General features: G+C 41.9%; 1 protein-coding gene across 6 annotated transcripts in view; it reads left to right on the plus strand.

Moving 5' to 3' along the window:
* Window positions 1–23118, plus strand: part of TOX2 (TOX high mobility group box family member 2) — a 180569-nt gene extending 157451 nt beyond the window's left edge. For all 6 annotated transcript variants that reach the window (XM_073555382.1, XM_073555378.1, XM_073555379.1 and 3 more), the window contains 6 exons: window positions 7424–7663; window positions 8409–8636; window positions 18222–18302; window positions 18757–19152; window positions 19650–19780; window positions 22157–23118. In XM_073555382.1, the coding sequence (XP_073411483.1) occupies window positions 7424–7663; window positions 8409–8636; window positions 18222–18302; window positions 18757–19152; window positions 19650–19780; window positions 22157–22193 (1113 nt within the window). In that variant the 3' untranslated portion in view covers window positions 22194–23118. The remainder of the gene's footprint in view (window positions 1–7423; window positions 7664–8408; window positions 8637–18221; window positions 18303–18756; window positions 19153–19649; window positions 19781–22156) is intronic.
* Window positions 23119–24833: the final 1715 nt, after the last annotated feature.

Here is a 24833-nt window from a genome sequence, read left to right on the forward strand (position 1 = left end):
GGAGCAGAGCCATGCATACAGAATGGGAGGGTGGGAGCGAAGCCATGTATACAGGATGGGAGGGTGGGAGCGGAGCCATGTATACAGGATGGGACAGTGGGAGCAGAGCCATGTATACAAGGATGGGACTGGGGAGCCATGCATACAACAGGGGAAGCCACACAGAGCTGGACAGGACGGGGGGAACCACACATACATTTTCTGATGATTAGAAAATAATCAGCATGTACAGTACTCCAGTACATTTTTTCTTAAGTGCTCAATGCTCCATTTCCTTGTAGGTTCCAATCATCATTAGCAGTGACGGTCATCAGTAGACGTAGCCCAGTGCTCCCACTGAAACAGAGAAACAAACAAGCCAGGTGCTCCCACTCATTCAAAACCTATGGTGCGTTGAGTCAGATTATAAATGTTATAATTAAATAAGTATGCACTGCTAAACTACAACCGCATCCATAGCCCCGCCCCCTTATGACCAAAGCCCCACCCCTGTCACACCTCCATCCCCACCCTGCCGGGCCATGGAAGAATGGTCTTGCTTGAAGCCGGTCCCTGGTGCAAAAAAGGTTGGGAACCACTGGTGTAGGGATCCGGGGCCCCAGTGGAAAAAATGTACACAATGATTTTGCAGCCTACGCTGCACTTCTGTGCCTGCTGTGTGGAGCGAAGCACATATTGGGCCCGCCTCCCTGCCTGCAGCCAGTCACAGAGTGTATTGCTTCAGACTAGTTCAGTCCTGCCCCTTCCCTGAGCCCTCGCTGTCTATTAGCTCTCTGCAGAGCTGCCTGCCGCATGGACCTCTGGGAAATGTAGTTCCTGGAGGGGTGTGTCTTTGAGGGGGCCCCATTTAAAACTTTGCTATGGGGCCCAATCAGTTCTAGTTATGCCCCTGTTCAAAGGAATCTGCCACCAGGTTTTTGCCACAATCTGAGAGCAGCATAATGTAGAGACAAGAGACCCTGATTCCGGCGATGTGTCACTTATTGGACTGCTTGATGTAGTTTAGATAAAATCACAGTTTTATTAGCAGGAGATTATCACTGGAGGACTAGTAAACCTGCTGCCATGTAATCCTCTATAATCAAGAACTCTGTATAGCCCCGCCCCATCATTGATTGGAAACTTTCTGCCTATGCACAGTGTACACAGGAAGCTGTCAAACAGTGGTATGTGCTTGATTATGCCGAGCTCAGCATTTAGAGAACTAGTAAATCTTCAGAAGATAAAACAGTAACTGTTAACAAAACTGCAGCAAGCAGCCCCTTAAGTGATACAACACTGGAATCAGGGGCTCTGCCCTTGCATCGTGCTGCTCTCAGATGAGGTAGCAAAAATCTGTTGACATATTCACTGTAAGAATGGCATCCTAGTAAAAAAAAAAATACACTGATGTAAAATGCACAGGGCTCTTAACAAATTTGTCAGCTCCTAATACATTTATTGCATTTTTTTTATGTATTTTATGAGCACTTCAAATAGTCAACTAGCAAGATATATAAAAGTTAACAAGTTCTTTATTGGGTCGCCTACAAATTAAGAACAAAATAAAAGGAATATTGCGAAAGAATAAGTAAAATCTTTTTTTATTTCATTGTCTTCCAGGCATTGCAAAGTTTGGAATTTTGTGTAAAAAAAGTTCATACACTTCGTCTTCGTATTTTGCTTTTTTCTCTCCCACACCATGCTGCAGAAGCTATTCTTCCATTCTAATGCCCAGACGGGTCCCTCAATAATCAATGAAACGGATCCGTTGTTTTTTTTACATTATTTCATTTGTTCCTGTTTGTAAGAACAGAAGTGTGAACATAACCTAATAAAGTATATTCCAAAAATTCATAGCTTTGCAGTTCTTGGAGCATAGTTAAAGGCAAAAAAATACAATTTAGTTATTCTATAGCCATATGGAACATTAAAGATACAAAAAAAAAAAGAATTGTTCACTGTAGATAAACTAATTTGTAACCTTATTCTTGATAGAATCTTTCATTGCTTGAGGTATGGACACATTTAGATGAGTTAAGGGGGTTTTACACTAAGCGATATCGCTAGCAATATCGCTAAAACGTCACTGGTTTTGTGACGTTATAGCGATATTGCTAGCGATATCGCTATGTGTGATACTTACCAGCGACCGGCTCCCCCGCTGTCCATCGCTGATCGCGCGAGAATGTCCAGCTCCATTTCTCGTCGTCTGCTTCCTGCTGGGCTTCCTGCTGTGACGTCCAGCGACGCGTGGACGCGGGCGGGAGGACGTCTGGATCGCTGTGTGTGAAAGGTGAGTATCGTCCGCTGCGTCGCTGCTGAATCGCTGTGACATCTTTCTGTATGAAAGCTCACTAGCGATCATTTAGCGATGCACCAGCGATCCTGACCGGGTGGGATCGCTGGTCGGATCGCTGGTGCATCGCTAAATGTAAAAGGGCCTTTAGGCTATGTGCACACGTAGTTTTTTGGGTGTGTAGATTTTGGAGAGAAAACTGCAGGTAAATCCACAGGACAAAAGTCCTGCGGTTTATCTGCAGTTTTGCACCTCATAATGGATGAGGTGTAAAACTGCAGCGTTTCTGCACCAAACAATTGACATGCTGCGGATTGTAAACCGCGGAAAAATCCGCAGCATGTGCACTGTGTTTTTTTTTTCCATTGGAAATAAAGGTACTGTACAACGCAGCAGAATCTGCTGTGTTTCCGCAGAGCCAAAACCGCTGCGGAAACGCAGCAGATTTCACTGCGTGTGCACATACCCGAAAACCTCTTCTCTGGTTTCAATAATAACCTATAGAAGACAACAAAAGCCACAATTTTGCTCTTTCTGACCTTTTGCTAAAGTGATATTTATATTTTTATTTACTGAAAAATAATCATACTTGATAGTTGTGAAGTAAGGCCGGAGTCACACTGGCGAGGAATACGGGAGAGTGAGAGGCGCTAAAAGCACGCATTAGACACGGACCAATGATTCTCTATGGGGTCACTCGCACCAGGCGTATATTTCTCCTCAGTATCCTACGCTCCGTGCCACTCGCAGCATGCTGCGATTGTCAGCGTACTACGCCCGTAATACGCCAATGCAAGTCTATGGGTGCGCAAAAAATACGGATTACACACGGAGCACACATGTGACCTGCGAGAAATACGCACCCGGTGTCTTTTAGCAAAGCCGGCAATTCAGTGCACGATACAGTAAACTCACACTGACTGTTTTAATAAAGAAATGAAAGAATAGATATAGACACATAGAATACATATATATATATATATATATATATATATATATATATATATGCATTCTATGTGTCTATATCTATTCTTTCATTTCTTTATTAAAACTGTCATAGGGCTCCAATATATGTCCATTTTGCAAGCCTGCGAGAAAATCTCACCATACGGATGCCATACGGATTACATACGGATGCTTACATGCGCAAAATACGCGACCACACCTTGATTACGGATGACATACGGAGCACTGTTTAGGGGTCTGTCATCCGTATTACGCATGTAAAATACTGACCGTATTTTACGCAGGTTAGTGTGACTCCAGCCTAATAGACATTTCTGGATACATTGTGTTTATGTTTCCAGGAGTCTAGCTATAGGAGGTATAGAGGTAGCAGTCGTGCTAGGGTCACAATATCCCACCGGCACTCAGATGTGGTTTTCCAAGACTTTATCTATCCTCATGAAAGGTCATCGCTATCAGATTAGTGATCCTGACACCCCTACCATAAGCTTGTAATCACTTCACACAGAGCTGTATCACTTCTGATTCTCTATGGCACTGTTTGCAGTGGACTATTCAGGATACTCTCCAAGCGTGTGACAACAGAGCTTCTTTGTTCAGAAACAGTCAGGAACAATATATGATAAGCTTAATAGATCAGGAATAAATAATTTCTGTGTTTCTATCTGTGCAGCATCTACAGCAGGCTGCTTCCCACAGACACAGGAAAACAGGAAAGACAGTCACATTGTTAGGAACGGCGGAACGCACTAAATAAAAATAAATAATAAAGTGCGTTCGCCACTCGGAGTCCACCGTGCAGTAGGTGGTACACTGCTGCTAGGTAATGACAGAGGAGCAATATGGCGGTATAATATGCACAGGATCAACTTCACCCGAAGTGCGCAGAGCTGGCTCTGTTCACACACAGAGGCGCTGCAACATAAACATACAAAAAACGCTGAGCCTGTTAGTATCACAGGCTTCAGGTAAATGCACACACGGTATCTGGTCACAGGAGCAGGACCTAAGACAGAGGAGCTGCGTCCCTCTAGACCTACCTTGTGTGCGGCGTCACTGCTGTGAACACCAAGAAGGGCTGCAACTGCAGCACGGCGTAGGACACTGCCGCTCGACGACAAAGCTAGAAAGCAAGCGCAATGTCGGACGCTAGCGCAGAGGTGCGGTGTGCACTGTGGCCTAAGGCTTGCCACTGACTGGCGCAGACTACTAAACTAATTCCCTAACCACATGCGTAATATCAAAGGGAAGGGGTTTCATAATGAGTCAGTCGCCAGAATCATACATCCGTTACCATTCACACATAGCAGTATAGTCTATACTGGCGCATGCCGAACGGTCATGCGCGCTTTTTATAGCCATGCGGGACCTTCCAGATCTCCGAGATAGACCAATGAGATCTGGAGCAGGACCTGGGCACATGACTCCCGATCTCCAATGGGAGATCGCCTCGTGAGCATGCCCAGTAGGAGCACAGAGGGACTCAGGGTACCATTACACCTAGCGATGCACCAGCGATCCCAACTAGCGATATGACGTGGTCAGGATCGCTGGTCCATCGCTAGGTGGTCGCTAGTGAGCTGCCACACAGGCAGATCTCACCAGCGACATAGCGGTGGTCGGGGATCGCTACTTACCTGTCAGACGCGGCGATCCTGCGTCCTCCCGCCCACGTCCACACGTCGCTCGTCGCCACAGCAGGAAGCCCCAGCAGGAAGTGGCCGACGAGGAATGGACCAGGAGCTTCTCGCGCGATCAGCGATAACCAGCGGGGGAGCCGGTCGGAGGTAAGTATCACATGCAGCGATATCGCTGCAACGTCACAAAATCGGTGACTTTACAGCGATATTGCTAGCGATATCGCAATGTGTAACGGGGGCATTAGTCTCTGGAGCAGTCTGCTGCAAAATAATCTCTGCGGTAGATAGCAGGAGACCGCAGAATGTGAGGCTCTGGATTCCTGCAGAGCAGACGCAGAAACCTGATGCCTAACACATGCTCTCCCTGTGTGAACTTCTGGGAGTTTTTTTTGTTCTAACTTTATAAACAGCATACAAATTTAGCAACTAAACACTCATAGACAGGAATGGAGTTGTTGCACCAAACATATTCCAACAGGCACCATAAATCAAAATAGGGGGCCGGGATTAGACCCTCATCATACTGAAATCGATGCTCTAACATAAAGATAGGTAATCAGTATTAGAATCCTGGAAAATCCCTTTAATGAAACAACAGTAATGTAAATGAAGTCCCTGCTACAGATTTTGGTGCTTAGAGATTGGGGTGTCTCAAGAAAGAACCATAAAGAAAAAAATGGACCCACTGCGACTCCATGTACGACCATAGAGGGCTCATATATATGGATGTATTACTAATCACAATAGATTTTGGATGGGGTAAGCTTGACATAATGGTAATGTCCAGACATCTCAGCTAAGTCTATAGCCAGAAGACATGCCTGTGTCTTCAGAAATAGCGGTAACATCTCCTACACCATGCTGTCATTTAATGAGTCTAAGACCATCCCCCGTTAATGACACTAATCAGCGGTCTTGTGTATGATTCCCTCACTTCGCATCATTTTGTGGCTCAATCAAGCTGCTAATGAGTTGTTAATTGATAATTAAAGACTTGATTCCACAACGCATGCAGCATGTGAGTTGATAGAGATGGATTACGTCAGTAAGTGGCATTTAGCAGGACTTTCTATACATACGGAAACGTCTAGTAAATATCATTAGCAGAAATTAGGACAAGGCTTAATAGGTTTGCCGATAACTTGCCCAATGGGTAATTCCTTGAAAAAAGAAAGACGAGATTAAATAATAAAGTGATTATGTTTGTAAGGCACTTTGGCAATTAATCGCACTATATATGCGAGTAAAAAAAAAATATTGAAATAAAATATATTTAATCATTCATTATTAAAAGTAAGCAGCAAATAAATAAGGCATCAAATATAAAGATGATTCTGAAAGCAGTCCTGTCACTGGATTAGATATAATAGCTTCCAAATATTTTTTAGACTTAGTATACTCCAATCTGTAAGTCACTGTCTGTACGCCTTTCTCTAGTCCACATTGGGGCAGTGTAACAGGAGCCATAAAGGTGGTCATTTCATTTACATAGGAATAAATATACTTCTCCAAGTTGTCCTACATCACTATGTATATAGGATCATTCTATACTTTTTTTTCTAGTGTATATATTACACTGTGGACAATGCAAAGAAAACACTGACTTGTACATACAGTAACTGTAATGTAATTATGGAAATACAAGACGGCAAGTATGTAGGCACTGTAATCCCTATACTGGATTGTAGAACTATTTGCCTTTACCCAATGAATTAGAATTCTTCCACTTAATGTGAGAGCAGCATAATGTAGGGGCAGAGACCTTGATTCCAGTGATGTGTCACTTACAGGACTGTTTGCTGTAGTTGTGAAAAAAAAACACTGTTTTATCAGCAGGAGATCATCATTACAGGTCTTGTAAACCTGCTGCCAGGTAGTCGAGTATATTCATGAGCTCTGTATAATCCTACCCCCATTACTGACTGGCAGCTTTCTGTGTACACTGAACATTGGTGGTGTGCGCGTGGATACAATGCTGGAATCAAGGTCTCTGCCCCTACGTTATGCTACTCACAGATGGGGAAACAAAAACCTGGTGACAGACTCCCCTTAAAGGTTATATTTTATCTAATCCATGCAGTTGCAGTAAATTGCTATTTAGTTCCATTGGCTGAGGTGTCAGGATTTACAGTGAATTTATTAACTTGCTCAATCTATAGTATACCAAAGAATGCATAATACTGGTAGAGAAAAATACAGGATGGCATCTCATCATGCTTGATCAGCAAAGCTTTTCCTAAAGCATCACAAGCATCCTATCCTTGATCCAATAGGATTGGATGCAATTCCATCCTTGGCACTATTTATACAAGTTCTATATGGATCCATAAGCTGGCTACATGGATGGACCCCTTAGAGTTACTCTATCATCCCCAATGTTCTACTGATGAAGATATTGGTTTAATGGTTAGCATTGATAGCAATGAAAATGCTCACAATGGTACTTTACAATGAAAAAATGATGAGAACAATGATATTTGAGCAGGTAAACAGGTATATTTCTATTTTCTTTTATATTTTTTTCATCTCTACCCGTCAGATACAGGAGCTGGTCCACTCTGAAGGATCCACTTACGATCCCAATCATCAAGTTTCCTTGATAAACCGGTCTGGAATGCTCCCCAGTCACATGAGTGCACTCAGCCAATCACAGCTTATCTCCCAAATGGGAATGAGGAGTGGAGTTACTCACGGATCACCCTCTCCACCTGGTAGTAAATCGGCTACACCCTCACCTTCGAGCTCCACCCAAGAGGAGGACACAGACTCCCACTATAAGGTAAACAGTTTTATATACAATTTCTAGTAGTGTGCAAATAGACAGAATTTAAGTATCGATAAATATATAAATATATATGTGTGTAAATTACAGTATATATACAGTATATAATCCTTTGCACCTAATCAGCCATTAGTTCTACACATTTAATTTATTTAGGTGTTAGAAAAAAGGTCTGATTTGGCCAGTTCCCATTTGTATTTAGTTTTGTATTGAAGAGGTAGTCTCACAAAGAGAACCCTGTTTGAAAGCACCATTCCAGCATTTTTTGGGGTGTTTATTTTCAGTGCTGGAGTGGTGCTACTAACCTAAGATCCCTGACCCTAGTCTTCCACTACCCTGCCACCGTCTTCACTGTTTATTGGCACCACTCCGGTCCCATGGTGCCATCCTGTGACCACAAATTCTGATTGACCGGGAGTCAGAAGTAACACTCACAAGCTCTCAATATAAGTCTTTGAGAACGTGCCTCTTACAGACTTGCATTAAAAAGTGACTTCTGGCTCACCCAGCAAACCCTGGAGTGATCCAGCAGGTCACAACCTGCTGAAGACCAACCGGAGCGGTTCCGATAGAAGTTGAGTATAGAGGCAGGTGAGTACAAGACCAGGGGCAGGGAACTTACATTCGAAGCACCACTCCAGATCTGCAATAAAAAGTGCTGTGCTGTAGTAGTGCTCATCATATATTTAGGTCTCTCAACAGCTTACAAGCCACAATGGAACAACAATGTGTCTGTTTGCAGGTTGCTGGAGAGAAACGACCTTCTGCTGATCTGGGTAAAAAGCCAAAAAACCAGAAGAAAAAGAAGAAGAAGGATCCAAATGAGCCCCAGAAACCTGTCTCGGCCTATGCCCTATTTTTTAGGGACACACAAGCAGCGATCAAGGGACAGAACCCCAATGCCACATTTGGAGACGTGTCCAAAATTGTTGCTTCTATGTGGGACAGCCTGGGCGAAGAGCAGAAACAAGTGAGTGTGCTTTTCCTAGCGGATTGCAGTTTCTCTTATGATAAAATGTTATTGATGAGTATATTCTTATGAGATTTAACCCCTTTAGGAATGGCCGATTTTTCATTTTTGTGCTTTTACTGTATATCATCCTCTTCTTCTTCCATGAGGCACAACTTTTTTATTGTTCTGCCAACATAGCCATATGAGGACTTGTATTTTTTGGGACGTTTTATTTTTGAATGACATGATTATTCAAGTGAGTCCGATTACAGCGATACCAAACTTCTAAGAATCTTCAAAACTTCCTAAATTTGTAACAAAAAATGTTATTGGGCTGCCATTTCCTGAGAGCCATACCTTTTTTACTTTTATGTCGATTGAGCTGTATGAGGGCTTGTTTTTTGTATGCCAAAATGTAGATTTCATTCCTACTTTTTGGGGCTACGTATGACATATTGATGATAGAATCATAGAATCATAGAATGATAGAGGTGGAATGGACCTCCTGGGCCATCTGGTCCAACCCCCTGCTCAAAGCAGGATTCACTAAATCATCCCAGACAGGTGTCTGTCCAGCCTCTGTTTGAAGACTTAAATTGAAGGAGAACTCACGACTTCTCATGGCAGCTTGTTCCACTCATTGATCACCCTCACTGTCAAAAAGTTTTTTTCTAATATCTAATCTGTGCCTCCTCCCATTCATTTTCATCCCATTGCTTCTAATCTTTCCTTGTACAAATGAGAATAAAGATGATCCTTCTACAATGTGACAGCCCTTGAGATATTTGTAGACGGCTATTAAGTCTCCTCTCAGTCTTCTTTTTTGCAAGCTAAACATTCCCAAGTCCTGTAACTGTTCCTCATAAGACAGGGTTTGCAGACAGGTCACCATTCTGGTCGCTCTTCTCTGAGCTTGCTCCAGTTTGTTGATGTCTTTTTTAAAATGTGGTGCCCAAAACTGGACACAATATTCCAGATGAGGTCTGACCAAAGAGGAGTAGAGGGCAATAATGACTTCACGTGATCTAGACTGTATGCTTCTGTTAATACATCCCAGAATTGCATTTGCCTTTTTTGCTGCTGCATCACACTGTTGCCTCATGTTTAGTTTGTGATCTATTAGTATACCCAAGTCTTTTTCACACGTGCTGTTGCTTAGCCCTATTCCTCCCATTCTGTATATGTTTATTCATTTTTATCGCCCAGATGTGGTACTTTGCATTTTAACCCTGTTAAAAACCATTCTTAGTATTTTTTTATTTCTTTACTTTACAACTGGGAAAAGGGGGGTGATTTAAACTTTTATTTTTTTTATATTTTTTATTTACTTTTTTTCTTTTTTTTACCTTATTTTATTATTTATTCCCCCTAAGAGACTTTCACCTGTGATCCTTTGATCGCTTATACTATATACTGCAATATCGCAGTAATGGAGTATATAGTATATCACATGGTCTCCTTTGAAGCTCAGCCCGTGCTTTGCTCCGCCTCATCTGCGGCTGTAAGGCCATGTGTACACGTTCAGTATTTGGTGAGTTTTTTTACCTCAGTATTTGTAATCCAAAACCAGGAGTGGGTGATAAATACAGAAGTGGTGATGTGTTTCTATTAGGCCATGTGCACACTGTTCAGTATTTGGGGAGTTTTTTACCTCAGTATTTGTAAGCCAAAACCAGGAGTGGGCGATAAATACAGAAGTGGTGACGTGTTTCTATTAGCCATGTGCACACATTCAGTATTTGGTCAGTATTTCACCTCAGTATTTGTAAGCCAAAACCAGGAGCTGGTGATAAATACAGAAGTGGTGACGTGTTTCTATTAGGCCACGTGCACAATGTTCAGTATTTGGTCAGTATTTTACCTCAGTATTTGTAAGCCAAAACCAGGAGTGGGTGATAAATACAGAAGTGGTGACGTGTTTCTATTAGGCCACGTGCACAATGTTCAGTATTTGGTCAGTATTTTACCTCAGTATTTGTAAGCCAAAACCAGGAGTGGGTGATAAATACAGAAGTGGTGACGTGTTTCTATTAGGCCACGTGTACAATGTTCAGTATTTGGTCAGTATTTTACCTCAGTATTTGTAAGCCAAAACCAGGAGTGGGTGATAAATACAGAAGTGGTGACGTGTTTCTATTCGGCCATGTGCACACGTTCAGTATTTGGTCAGTATTTTACCTCAGTATCTGTAAGCCAAAACCAGGAGTGGGTGATAAATACAGAAGTGGTGACGTGTTTCTATTAAGCCATGTGCACACGTTCAGTATTTGGTCAGTATTTTACCTCAGGATTTGTAAGCCAAAACCAGGAGTGGGTGATAAATACAGAAGTGGTGACGTGTTTCTATTATACTTTTCCTCTGATTGTTCCACTCCTGGTTTCGGCTTACTAATACGGAAGAAAAAACATGTGCACATGGCCTTAGATGATGGCTGAATAACTGAGCCATCATCTGCCAGGAAAGATGATGGCGAGTCCCCGTCAAGCACAGGGTAATGACATATGACGTAAGTTAACGTCATATGTCGTGAAGAGTTTTTTTTTTTTTTCAAAGATTGTGATATGAAAATAACATTCCAATTTTAAAAACAAAAAATGCATGCAGCACAAAAACTCAGTTATACAATATGTAATTTTCTAATGATAGCTTCCCTTTCAAATCGAACATACACATGTACATAATATATGCGGTTGGTTTTTTTTTTACTTTGCTGTTTACTGATCCTCTGCTCTGTAGCACCATAGTTGGACCTTCATAGCTGCGATTCCTACAGGAATCTATGGACAGATGTGGTTACTGTTGGCACAGATCGTGCATTTCATGCTTAAAAGGTTAACATAAGATGAAGAGCTCATAGGATTATTGCCGCACACTCCATAAGAGAACGCGCGGTGAATAGCAGCACAGCCACAATGCCTCATTTCAGAGAAATGTAATCATAGATCTCAAACACTTGTCCGAGCCATGAAGAGAGCTTGCCTTTAGAATTGGCTTTATACCGTATGAGACGCTGCAGGAGTAGCCTTCAATTCAAAGAAAGAAGTAAGATTTACTTACTTTCCAGTGGTAAGAACTTCTGCAGGGACTTCTGCCATTCTGTAGGACGTTTTTATGACTGTGCCAATGCTCTAGAAAACGCTGGTTATAAATCTAGATATATTGGGTTCTTGTTTCTTCATGTTCAGAAGTATAAGGCCACGTGCACACTGTTCAGTAGGTGGTCAGTATTTTACCTCAGTATATATAAGCCAAAACCAGGAGTGGGTGATAAATACAGAAGTGGTGGTGACGTGTTTCTATTAGGCCATGTGCGCACGTTCAGTATTTGGTCTGTATTTTACCTCAGTATCTGTAAGGCAAAACCAGGAGTGAGTGATAAATACAGAAGTGGTGACGGGTTTCTATTAGGCCATGTGCGCACGTTCAGTATTTGGTCAGTATTTTACCTCAGTATTTATAAGCCAAAACCAGGAGCTGGTGATAAATCCAGAAGTGGTGACGTGTTTCTATTAGGCTATGTGCACACGTTCAGTATTTGGTCAGTATTTTACCTCAGTATCTGTAAGCTAAAACCAGGAGTGGGTGATAAATCCAGAAGTGGTGACGTGTTTCTATTAGGCCATGTGTACACTGTTCAGTATTTGGTGAGTTTTTTACCTCAGTATCTGTAAGCCAAAACCAGGAATGGGTGATAAATCCAGAAGTGGTGACGTTTTTCTATTAGGCCATGTGCACACGATCAGTGTTTGTCGAGTTTTTTACCTCAGTATTTATAAGCCAAAACCAGGAGCTGGTGATAAATCCAGAAGTGGTGACATGTTTCTATTATACTTTTCCTCTGATTGTTCCACTCCTGGTTTTGGCTTACAAATACTGAGGTAAAAAACTGACCAAATAGTTAACGTGTGTGTGTGACCTTATGCTACGTTTTCACAATGAGTTTTTGGTGATTTTTTTACCCTACCTATTTTTTGAAAAATGCAATTAACCCATTTTAGGGTTCTTTTGCAATTACCGTTTTTTTTCGCGGCCCGTTTTTGCGGGTCGTATCGCCGCAATTTTCACGGTCATCCTCAACAACAGCGGATCGCCGTTTTTAAGGTTTCCAATACTATGGAAGAAGTATTGGAAAAAAAACGGCGTTCCGCGAAACCGGAGGTGACGGTGCACCGCAAAAACAAACTTCTGTTTGTTTTTGAGGCCCCATTGATTTTCAATGGGGGCCGTGTCCGTAAGCCATAAAAAAGATCGAGCAGGCTCGATCTTTTTTCACGGCCGCAAATACGGCACACGGCGCACCGCAGAATTTTTGCGGGCCGATTTTGTGGCCCCATAGAAATCTATTGTGGCTGCAAAAACAGCCAGCAAAAGCATGGTAAATGTAGAATCCTTACTTAATGGGTGCAGAAATGTTGCAGCATAAAAATCTCACTGAAAGCAAAAGGGGCCTCTGCAACCCATGGCCAAGAAGGAACATCTGATTTTCAGGCTATCTGCTAGTGATTTCATAGCTGTTGAGAGCTGCAATACTAGTGGTACTATCTGCTAGAACTTAAGGTATTTCCAGACTATCACTTAACACTAGAGTAAGTAACACTTGGCCATATACACTCACTGGCCACTTTATTAGGTACACCTGTCCAACTGTGTGTTAAGACTTAATTTCTAATCAGCCAATCACATGGCGGCAACTCAGTGCATTTAGGCATGTAGACATGGTCAAGACAATCTCCTGCAGTTCAAACCGAGCATCAGTATGGGGAAGAAAGGTGATTTGAGTGCCTTTGAACGTGGCATGATTGTTGGTGCCAGAAGGGCTGGTCTGAGAATTTCAGAAACTGCTGATCTACTGGGATTTTCACGCACAACCATCTCTAGGGTTTACAGAGAATGGTCCGAAAAAGAAAAAAAATCCAGTGAGCGGCAGTTCTGTGGCCGGAAATGCCATGTTGATGCCAGAGGTCAGAGGAGAATGGGCAGACTGGTTCGAGCTGATAGAAAGGCAACAGTGACTCAAATTGCCACCCGTTACAACCAAGGTAGGCAGAAGAGCATCTCTGAACGCACAGTGCGTCGAACTTTGAGGCAGATGGGCTACAGCAGCAGAAGACCACACTGGGTACCACTCCTCTCAGCTAAGAACAGGAAACTGAGGCTACAATTTGCACAAGCTCATCGAAATTGGACAGTAGAAGATTGGAAAAACGTTGCCTGGTCTGATGAGTCTCGATTTCTGCTGCGACATTCGGATGGTAGGGTCAGAATTTGGCGTAAACAACATGAAAGCATGGATCCATCCTGCCTTGTATCAACGGTTCAGGCTGGTGGTGGTGGTGTCATGGTGTGGGGAATTTTTTCTGGGCACTCTTTGGGCCCCTTGGTACCAATTGAGCATCGTTGCAATGCCACAGCCTACCTGAGTATTGTTGCTGACCATGTCCATCCCTTTATGACCACAATGTACCCAACATCTGATGGCTACTTTCAGCAGGATAATGCGCCATGTCATAAAGCTCGAATCATCTCAGATTGGTTTCTTGAACATGACAATGAGTTTACTGTACTCAAATGGCCTCCTCAGTCACCAGATCTCAATCCAATAGAGCATCTTTGGGATGTGGTGGAACGGGAGATTCGCATCAGGGATGTGCAGCCGACAAATCTGCGCCAACTGTGTGATGCCATCATGTCAATATGGTCCAAAATCTCTGAGGAATGCTTCCAGCACCTTGTTGAATCTCTGCCACGAAGAATTGAGGCAGTTCTGAAGGCAAAAGGGGGTCCAACCCCTTACTAGCATGGTGTACCTAATAAAGTGGCCAGTGAGTGTATTTATTAGGTAACTTTCTTTGGAATATTAAGAGTGACCTGTTGAATGGAAAAATGGCTTGCAACCTTAAAGGGAATCTGTCAGCAGATATTTGCTATGGAGTTGGAGGGCTGCATGATATAAAGAAAGAGAGACTGATTTGAGGGATTTGTCATTTACTAGACTGCTTGGAACAGTTTTGATAGAATTCCTGTTTTCTTCTGTAGACATAGCAGTGCTCAGAATGCTGAGCCCTGTATGACCCCGCCCACACCACTGATTGACAGATCTCTGTGTACACTGTACTTAGTCAGCAAGCTGCCAAATAGCTGGCCTAACTTGCACTCCACACCTAGTCTTACAGTGCTAATCTCCTACTGATAAAACATTGATTGTACTGAAACTAAAGCTAACTGCTCAGCAAGTTCTGGAATCAGGCTCTCTACCCTACATTATGCTGCTGTCAGATCCCTTTAATGAGCTTTGGGACCTCTGTTTGAAATTTAACCTCCAGTTATAAATATATCAGTCTATTAGCTAGCTATTTGCCATATGCCTAATTAGGGAATTCTCTTGGGAAGAATAACCCTACTCTCTGGTGCATGACAGCAGTAAAAAGCAGCGATCTCCTGGCAGTAGGCACTGTAGACAAGTCTTCGGTTCCTATTTAGAGGGTTTTCTGCTAAGCTCTTTCCACAGTGTGGCCTTTAGTGGGAATAGAAGCCTAGCAGACCCAGCATGTAGCTGTGTCTCTCAAAAGTCAGCGGTTATTGCCAGTGTTAGTAAAGTCTATGTATACATTAGCAAAAAGTTTTCTCAGGGAATTAAAAAATATGTATATACAGCGCTGGCAAAAATTAACAGACCACTGCATAGTTTTATAAAAATCAGCTTCTCTACATGTCTGACAGTCATTCCATTCCAGTGTCAGTTGAATTCCAACCAGAGTACACCTCATTCTACTTAATGTGCTTCTGATTAGGGGATCAGAGGAACCAAATCTTATTTAATGAAGGAAAGTATAAAAAAACCCTGCTGTGGTGTTCACAATCCTCTTGCAAAAGGACAAGCTGGATGGCAAAACAAGTGCTAGTAATATCCCAAAAGTAATAGGGATGAAAAAATAACTTTTAACCATGCCATAGGAGTTGAAAAGAAAAGTCTTGAGTGAGGAAAAGAAGGGCTCAATTCTGGCTTTACTAGCAGAGCGATACAGTGAGCATCATGTTGCCTCCATCCTTAAAATTTCTAAGACGACAGTCCATTACAACAAGGTCAGGCAGCAGCCATTGGGGACAACAAAGCTACAGACCGGCAGAGGGCGAAAATGACTCTCCACTGACTGGGATGACCATCATCTTATTCAAATGTTACTCAGCAACCGCAGGATGACATCAAGTGACCTACAAAAGGAATGGCAAATGGCAGCTGGGGTGAAGTGCACGGCAAGAACAGTTTGTAACAGGCTCCTAGAGGCAAGGCTCAAGTCAGGTAAAGCTAGAAAAAAGCCTTTCATCAATGAGAAGCAAAGGAGAGCCAGGCTGAAGTTTGCCAAAGACCATAAGGATTGGACCATAGAGGACTGGAGTAAGGTAATCTTCTCTGATGAGTCTAATTTTCAGCTTTGTCCAACACCTGGGCATCTGATGGTTAGATTGAGACCTGGAGAGGAGTACAAGCCACAGTGTCTTGCACTCACTGTGAAATCTGGTGGAGGATCGGTGATGATCTGGCGATGCTTGAGCAAGGCTGGAATTGGGCAGGTTATTCTTTGCGAAGGGCGTATGAATCAAGCTGCATACAAGGTTATCCTGGAAAACAGTTGATTCCTTCTGCTCAGGCAATGTTCCCCAACTCTGAGGACTGTTTTTTCCAGCAGGACAATGCGCAATGCCACACAACTAGGTCAATCAATGTGTGGATGAAGGACCACCACATCAAATCCCTGTCATGGGCAGCCCAATCTCGAGGCCTGAACCCCATTGAAAACCTCTGGAATGTAATCAAGAGGAAGATGGATAGTCACAAGCCATCAAACAAAGAACTGCTTAAATTTTTGTAACAGGAGTGGAATAAGGTCACCCAAAAGCAGTGTGAAAGACTGGTGGCAAGCATGCCAAGACGCATGAAAGCTGTGATTACAAATCATGGTTATTCCACAAAATATTGATTTCTGAACTCTTCCTGAGTTAAAACTTTAGTAATATTGTTTCTAAATGATTATGAACTTGTTTTCTTAGCATTATTTGAGGTCTGAAAGCACTGCATAAAAGAGCAATTTACATTTTACTCAAAAATATACCTATAAAGAGAAAAATCAGACAAACTGAAACTTTTTGCCAGAGATGTATATATATATATATACTGTGTGTGTATATATATGAGAATAATATGGATGGTGGGCACACAATACTGTACATTGTTACTGATTAGCAGCAAACCTGAGCATGTGCAATGTGCTCATTCAGACTGCCAGGATACTGGAGACACGGGCTGTGGCTGGTTGTGGGACAGCAGGGGAGGGATTTTGTGCTGTTCCACAATCAACCGCCAATACAGAAGTTTTTATACAATGACAAATATTTTATTCATTTTTTTAAATTTATTCTGGAGAACCCCTCTGGTGTTATTATAGATATTCTGCATGATTAATAAAATAGGGTCTGATTTTTCCCCAGAAACATTGACGTCCTTCATGTACTTTTGAACAGATTTTCCCAGAATTAAAACCTATGATCTATGGGCACTCCCAAAATTCAAGAGATCTTAGGTCCCTTGTTTTAATAAAGCAGTGATGGAGCATGCTCTCTGATTGGGGAAAACTCATGTAGGTATACAATTAGTGTAAAGTATTAATAATCAGGTTGACTTTTATTTCATTTACTATAAAGGAAATAGCGACACACATCAGATTTGTTGCAGAAAAACAAATCTGCTACAAAAAAAAAACCAAACAGCTAAATGCCTCTAAAAGGAAATGTTTTAATGTCAAGCATGAGAATTTTTGCAGGCACCATTTAAATAAATGGGATAGTTGGAGAAACTTCTGCAACATATTGGCAGAGTAAGAATAACGTCTAACACTCAAAAGATAATTTGTTCATCCTATGAATTTGTTGGTCCATATATATTCTTTGTACATAGCTGGTAAGATTCTTTCAGGTGTTATATTGGCCTACCCTATAAGCAATAAAGTGGTTTCCCCATTGCTTTCCAATATTAAGGAGTTTTTCACTTTCAGGCATGCTGTAAAATAGCTAAAATAACAAGGGCAGGTACTCACTCTCCCTGGATCCAGCGCTGGCTCGCTTCGGCTGCTCAAGTGTTTTTTGGCTGCAGTGGAGACATCACATTGACAGTATGCATCCCTACTGTAGCCATGCACTGAGCGCCAAGGTAAACAGCAGGAGCCGCCAAACTCAGTGATTTCTGTTGGACCTGAGGTAGCTGGAACGAGCTAGTGACCTAGGGAATTGACTACTTTGTGGATGTGTGTTGCTGACATGACGCCAAAACTTCAAGACCTGAGCAGCAGTGGGGAGCCAGCCCTGGACCTGGGAAGGGTGAGTGCTTGATAAGTTTGTTATTTTAGCTATTTTACAGCATTTGGGGTCCCTTTTCCTGAAAATGAAAAAACCCTTCAGTGAAAGCATCTGAATAAACCAAGCATTCTGGACACAAAACCCCTGAAATGCCAATAGGAACCAGACTAAAATGACTCCAGCCAAGGTAGGAGTGCTTCTAGGACACATCTGCCTCTCCTAATGGCTGGTTGTGTGTTTTTTTTTTGCAGGCCTACAAGAGAAAGACAGAGGCAGCCAAGAAGGAATATTTGAAGGCCCTTGCAGCCTACAGAGCAAGTCTGGTTTCCAAGGTAACAGACCGAAATACTATTAATGTCAGTCCCCAGGGAAGTCCCCCAATAACTTGCATTATTTAGAAGCAAACACCATGTTCCAGTTCAATATCAGACTCTACTTGGCATATAAACATTGCTATGATTATATTACACACCTTTATTTGTAGCTTTTATAAGGCATGAGGTACATTCTGTTTGGATTATAATGAGAATGTTTTTATATTTGGGATTTATACCACTGTTATATTTTTTATGGCAGTCGATGCTTCTTCCTATACACAAAGTACAGAATAAGCCACCTTGTTTCTTCTTATATATTTGACAAAGGTTAACTTTATGTATAAAACCCAATGCAGAAATCGATTGAACATATTACCTACAGTAATCTATAAGATTGTGGATGTTATGTTCTATATGTGTGTATTTATTGAACATACATTTGAATTTTGTATTACTTTTATTACCCTAGAGCTACGCTGACCAAGGAGAGACGAAAAACTCCCAGCCCAGCCAACCCTCCAAAATGATTCTCCCAAAGCAGTCCATGTATAATCTGCCTCCACAATCTTCATCCCCATATCCAGGCCTGGCTTCATTTCTGTCCCCAGCAGACCTGCCAAGTTACCGCAGTCATCCTCACCCAAGTCTCTCCCGAAGCCTCAATGCCAAATCTATTTTGCCCAGCATCAGTGCCTCACCTCCACCACCTTTTCAGATAAGCCCTCCCCTCCACCAGCACTTGCGCCACCCCTCCAGCTCTCTTCTTAATCAATCCCTCAATATGCAGCAAGTACCACAGCCACCCATCCTTCCCCCATCCATTGGACTACAGTCACCTATGAGTTCATCTCCCACAGGTCAACAGGTAAGGACGTTAATGTCTGAATTTTTTTTTATTTTTTAATGCATTAAGGTTTTTCATGGTCAACTATGCCTGTCTTTAGCTGTCTGTGAATTATACTCCTACTTACAGTACCTTAAGCTAATTTTTGTAAGGTTCTCTAGGGCAATGTTCTCCATCCTTTGGTTCTCATATGTCTCTCAGCTCTCTAATTGGGCATTTCCAGTGGTTCTTCCAAATATATTAGAGGCTTCAGGGAGAGTAACATGTCTATTAGTAGGTCACAAGTTTTTTCTCTTTTAATTACCAATTTGGCTCAGTATATATGGCTATATAAAAATTTGGCTTGTGTGTTAGCAAAGTTTGGTACATATTCCCTAGAAGTTCCATTTCTCTGTACCATTTTAATAATCCACCTGAAGGTATGCAATTAGTCTGTCTTTTTCCTTACTTTTTTTGTCAATGGAGCTGGTATCTACCAGCTCTAACTTTTGCATTTGTTTTTCAACTATTATCTTTAGGACTTCTCCCATCTCCCATCAGAATTTCCTAGCAATGTTGGCCCACGATCCCCAGCTTCCTCCAATCCTCCTGGAAGCACAGAGTGGGACAATGAGTTTCCCAGCAGAGAGTGTGGGATCAACCACTGCAGGTGAGTACATCTAATGCACAAAGACCAGCCTGTGTCCAAAGTGTTCGAAAAATTCAGAATGGACCCGATTTGTATAATTAGCAAGAAAAGTAAATCTCTCTTTAAATTCCCTTTTCTAAATTGATTGAACACCGGTGTTAATTTGTTTTTGAGCAATCTATAAAGTCAGACATAACTTTCTTTACAAAGTCCAGAGACCATCACAATACCAGTAAAGAAGAATTTTACATCATTATAAAATGTCCCATTCAGTTTAAAGAATATATCTATTTTTCACATTAAGTTTGTTAATTAGTTGCATTTCTTCATAGTCTTTGATGTTCTGCCTTTTTGTTACTTTGAAACAAGGCTGACTTTGAACACAATGGACATCATTCAGATGACCCATGGATGATATCCAAGTTCTATTTGTTTGAGGGTTTTTTACAGATCTATAAATTTGAATTTGCGATTTTGATGGGAAAATTGAATCAAAAACAGAAATGTTTCTATTGGTTTCCCCATAGACAGTAGGCTATAATTGGTACGTTTTCTATACATATTAGAACATGTATGTGAAAATGGACATCTGAATGAGACCTTACACCGGTAATGTGAAGCAGTATGGAGGGGAGGGAGAACAGGGGAAAACATGATATACAGTGTGTGCTAATCTCTGTTGGATTGCTGGAGAAAAATATACTGCTATCGAACAGGGACCTCTCATGACTGTGTCCCACACTGAAGGAGGAGATCAGATTGAACTAGACTTTTCTTTAGTATGGATATAAGTTTCAGTTTTCTGCTCAAGCCCTTCATCTAAATACTTTGACATTGCAGAGTAGCTGAGTAGCTTCTTGGCACACCCAGCACGAAAGGCGCATGTCCGACCAGCCCCCCAGCTGCATTTCTTGGCCCAAGGCTGCGTTGTCTACATGGAGGTGACTTGGAGGCAGCAACATTTTTAAAACAAAAGCATTAGAAAGAAAATATATTGTTAAAGGGATATTCCAAAAAGATCTCCTGTCCACAGGATGAAGGATAACTTGCTGATCAGTGTGGGTGCAGCAGATCTTGTGATCAGGGCTTTTGAACAATGAGAATAGGTCTTTGCAGCCCTATCCTAAGGTGTGCATGCTCAGCCTCTGCTTCCTTCACTGTCTATGGGACTGGTGCACAGTTATTTCTGGCATTCTCTTAGGCAACAAATGGAGAGAAGGCCAAACAAGTGCACCTCCATTCCGTTTAGGACTGAGCTGCAAATCTTGATTCCTGGGGTTCCAGAGCCCTTATCGCAGGATTGATGGGGATGCCATCTGTCAGACCCCCAGCAATCAGCAAGATACACCTCATTTATTGGATAGGGGATAAATAGATTTTTTGAGAATAACCATTTTACACAATACTGAAAGAAATTTATAGTGGGTACGGAAAGTATTTCATTTTTTCACTCTTTGTTTCATTGCAGCCATTTGCTAAATTTAAAAAAATTCACTTTTTTTCTCATTAATGTACACTCCTCACATCACCTTGACTGAGAAAACAGAAATGTAGAAATTTTTGCAATTTTATTGAAAAAGAAAAACTGAAATATCACATGGTCATAAGTATTCAGACCCTTTGCTCAGTATTGAGTAGAAGCACCCTTTTGAGCTAGTACAGCCATGAGTCTTCTTGGGAATGATGCAACAAGTTTTTCACACCTGGATTTGGGGATCATCTGCCATTCTTCTTTGCAGATCCTCTCCAGTTCTGTCAGAATGGATGGTGAACTTTGGTGGACAGCCATTTTCAGGCCTCTCCAGAGATGCTCAATTGGGTTTAAGTCAGGGCTCTGACTAGATCAGTTAAGAATGGTCACAGAGTTGTTCTGAATCCACTACTTTGTTATTTTAGCTGTATGCTTAGGGTCATTGTCTTGTTGGAAGGTGAACCTTCGGCCAAGTCTGAGGTCGAGAGCACTCTGGAAGAGGTTTTCATCCAGGATATCTCTGTACTTGGCCGCATTCATGTTTCCTTCAATTTCATCCAGTTGTCCTGTCCCTGTAGCTGAAAAACACCCCCAGAGCATGATGCTGCCACCACCATGTTTCACTGTTGGTATTGTATTGGGCAGGTGAATTTACGAAATGGCTGCAATGAAACAAAGAGTGAAAAATTTAAAGGGGTCTGAATACTTTCCGTACCCACTGTAATTCCAGAGTACACCTTAAGCTTCAGTAGATAATAGGGCAAGGAAAGGTTTGACATTTTGTATGTGTTACACCACACTGTAAAAGAGAGAAAAACATAAAGCTGAAAATGATGTTGAATATGTTTTTTTCTCAGTAAACACATTTATATGGTAATGACTAAACTGTAAAACCAATATCTAAAACCACACTCTCTTTCTTTAAGTACTCTGCCAGGAGACAAGTCTCTCTACCTCACCTAAATCCACAAGCAAACTTGTAAATGAAGGCTGAAGGAATGGACTTTCAGAGAGTCTACAGCACTGGACATCTAGAACAAGGATGGCACAGTCACCAAGAAAAGCAAACTTAAGAGGTCTGTTCTTAGCAAGCTTTAAAGAATTGGCTTGGTTTGCAGAAATAAACTTGGTGAAGGCAAGAAGCCAAGCTCCCATAACTTCTAAAGAACAAAAGAGACACCTCTTGTGGCCACCATACTTGCTATGGAAAGCATGGGGATGCGTTCATCCGGGCATATAAAATATGTAAAGAGGTTTGTTAATATTGTATATTTGAAAATGATCCCACCCCCCACCGAAACCAAACAATACTTCTTATGAGTGGGAAAACAACAAATACCTACATGAAATGTGCAAATATACAAAAAAAAAATCATGGAAATGTGATAAAAAAATAAAAGTATGAAAAATATAATTTGTTGAATAGTTGTAAGTAGATTTATCATGTGGTTTAGGACTGTGCTCAAGACATCTTTACAATTTTCTTTGTGTATAGAAATAAAGGAGTAGCTTACTTTATAGTAAAAGCATTTTATATTAATTGTAGCACATTTTTTAGTTATACATAGGATGTGTAAAATACTGCCAATTTTTTTTCTTTTTTTCATTTTTTAATTTTTACAGTATGAAAATAATTTCTATCTGTACGGAGTCATGAACTTATTCTACTTTTTTTCAGTCATAATTTCACCTTATTCTAAATTGTTGACAATAATTTTATTTATGAGAAGAAAAAGATACAAAGCGGATTCCTGATTTAATAATAAAACTGCTTTTTTATGTTTCGATCTGCGCTGAATTCATGTGCAGTCAGAATATTCATTTTGTTTCACAACTGCTTTATTTGATTTTTCTTTTTAATAAAAACATTTGAAAAATGGGAACAGAATTGCATTTGTCTCTGTTTCTTTAAGTAACATAATGTAGTTTGAGAACTAATGATTATAGGTTGACAACTTTTTACAGAAAATCTATGTGACTATCCTTATAGGCTGATTTGTAGATACATGCAAAATCGGATTGTCCCACCAAATTACCAGAGGATCCTCCAGTGGGCTCAGGCGCTGATACAATAATGGGTTCTTAAAGGCAATCATTCAGCAGATTTTTTTCTATGTAATCTGATAGCAGCATAATATAGGGCTAGAGAGCCCAATACCAGGGATGTATAACTTACTGGATTCCTTAGTGCCATTTCGATAGAATACAGTTTATCTCTTCAGTCTTTTGAGTTGACCTACATATTACCTATTACCATATTTTTCGGACTATAAGACGCACCTTTTTCCTCCAAAAATGTGGAGGAAAATGGGGGGTGCGTCTTAGACTAGTTTCACACTAGCGTTTATTCGACGCAGCGCACGGCGCCGCAAGCCCCGCCCCCTGCCGGCTCCCTGCCCGCCCCATCCGGTCATCGCCGCCTACTATCGCACATGGACGCTTGCGATCTGCGCACCCTATCTTTAGCATAGGGTGCGCAGATCGTGCGCTGACCATGCACTAGTAGGATTTTGGCGTGCGCTGCGCACTTTTGAAGTGCTAAAGATAGGGTGCGCAGATCGCAAGCGTCCATGTGCGATAGTAGGCGGCGATGACCGGATGGGGCGGGCAGGGAACCGGCAGGGGGCGGGGCTTGTGGCACCTTGCGCTGTGTCGAATAAACGCTAGTGTGAAACTAGCCTTAGGCTATGAGCACACGTCCGGAATTCCCGTGGAAATTTCCACGGGAATTCCGCAATTCCATGCCACGGGAAATATGCGAGAAATCCGCATTTGTAATTCCCGTGTATTTCCCGCAAAAAAATAGTGTTTTGCAAACGTAATTAGCTTGCAGAATCCTAGCGTTTTCCAAGCGATCTGTAGCATCGCTTGGAAAACTGATTGACAGGTTGGTCACATTTGTCAAACATAGTGTTTGACTAGTGTGGCAAACTTTTTACTATTGAGGCTGCCTATGCAGCATCAGTAGTAAAAAGATACAGTGTTAAAAATAATAAAAAAAATAAAAAATGGTGATATTCTCACGTTCCGGCATCCCTCGCAGCATTCCCAATCCTCGTAATGCTCCCAGCAAGTCCCGTTCCCAGGGAAGCCTTGCGACAATGACCTTTGGTGACATCGTGGTCTCGCAATACCGTAGCGGTCTCGCGAGACCGCGATGTCATCAAAGGTCATTGTCACAAGGCATCCCGGGGAACGGGACTTGGCGGGAGCATCGCTGAGGCCCGGGGACGCTGCGTGGGGTGCTGGAAGGTGAGAATAACATGATTTTTTTAATCTCCTCTCCTCCAGACCGTGGGTACCATCCGCACATTTTCCGCTTACTTTGTGCATGGTGGGCATAGCCACATGCGGAGCAATGCATTCCTATGTGTGTGGAATTCCCGCGATTCTGCACAAAGAATGAGCATGCTGCATATTTTTGCACGATGTGATTCCGCCGCAGAAAAATACGCAGCATTAGCACAGCATGTGCGGAATGCCATAGGATTGCATGGGATGCTTTTTTTTGCATTTTCGCGGCAAAATCACTCTTTAAATAACGCAGCGAAAGTGCAAAAAAAGTGCTACGTGTGCACACAGCCTTATAGTCCACATGTACTG

Source organism: Dendrobates tinctorius, unplaced genomic scaffold (assembly GCF_039654945.1).
Source record: "Dendrobates tinctorius isolate UK_male_01 unplaced genomic scaffold, ASM3965494v1 ptg000223l, whole genome shotgun sequence".
NCBI classification, from domain to species: domain Eukaryota; kingdom Metazoa; phylum Chordata; class Amphibia; order Anura; family Dendrobatidae; genus Dendrobates; species Dendrobates tinctorius.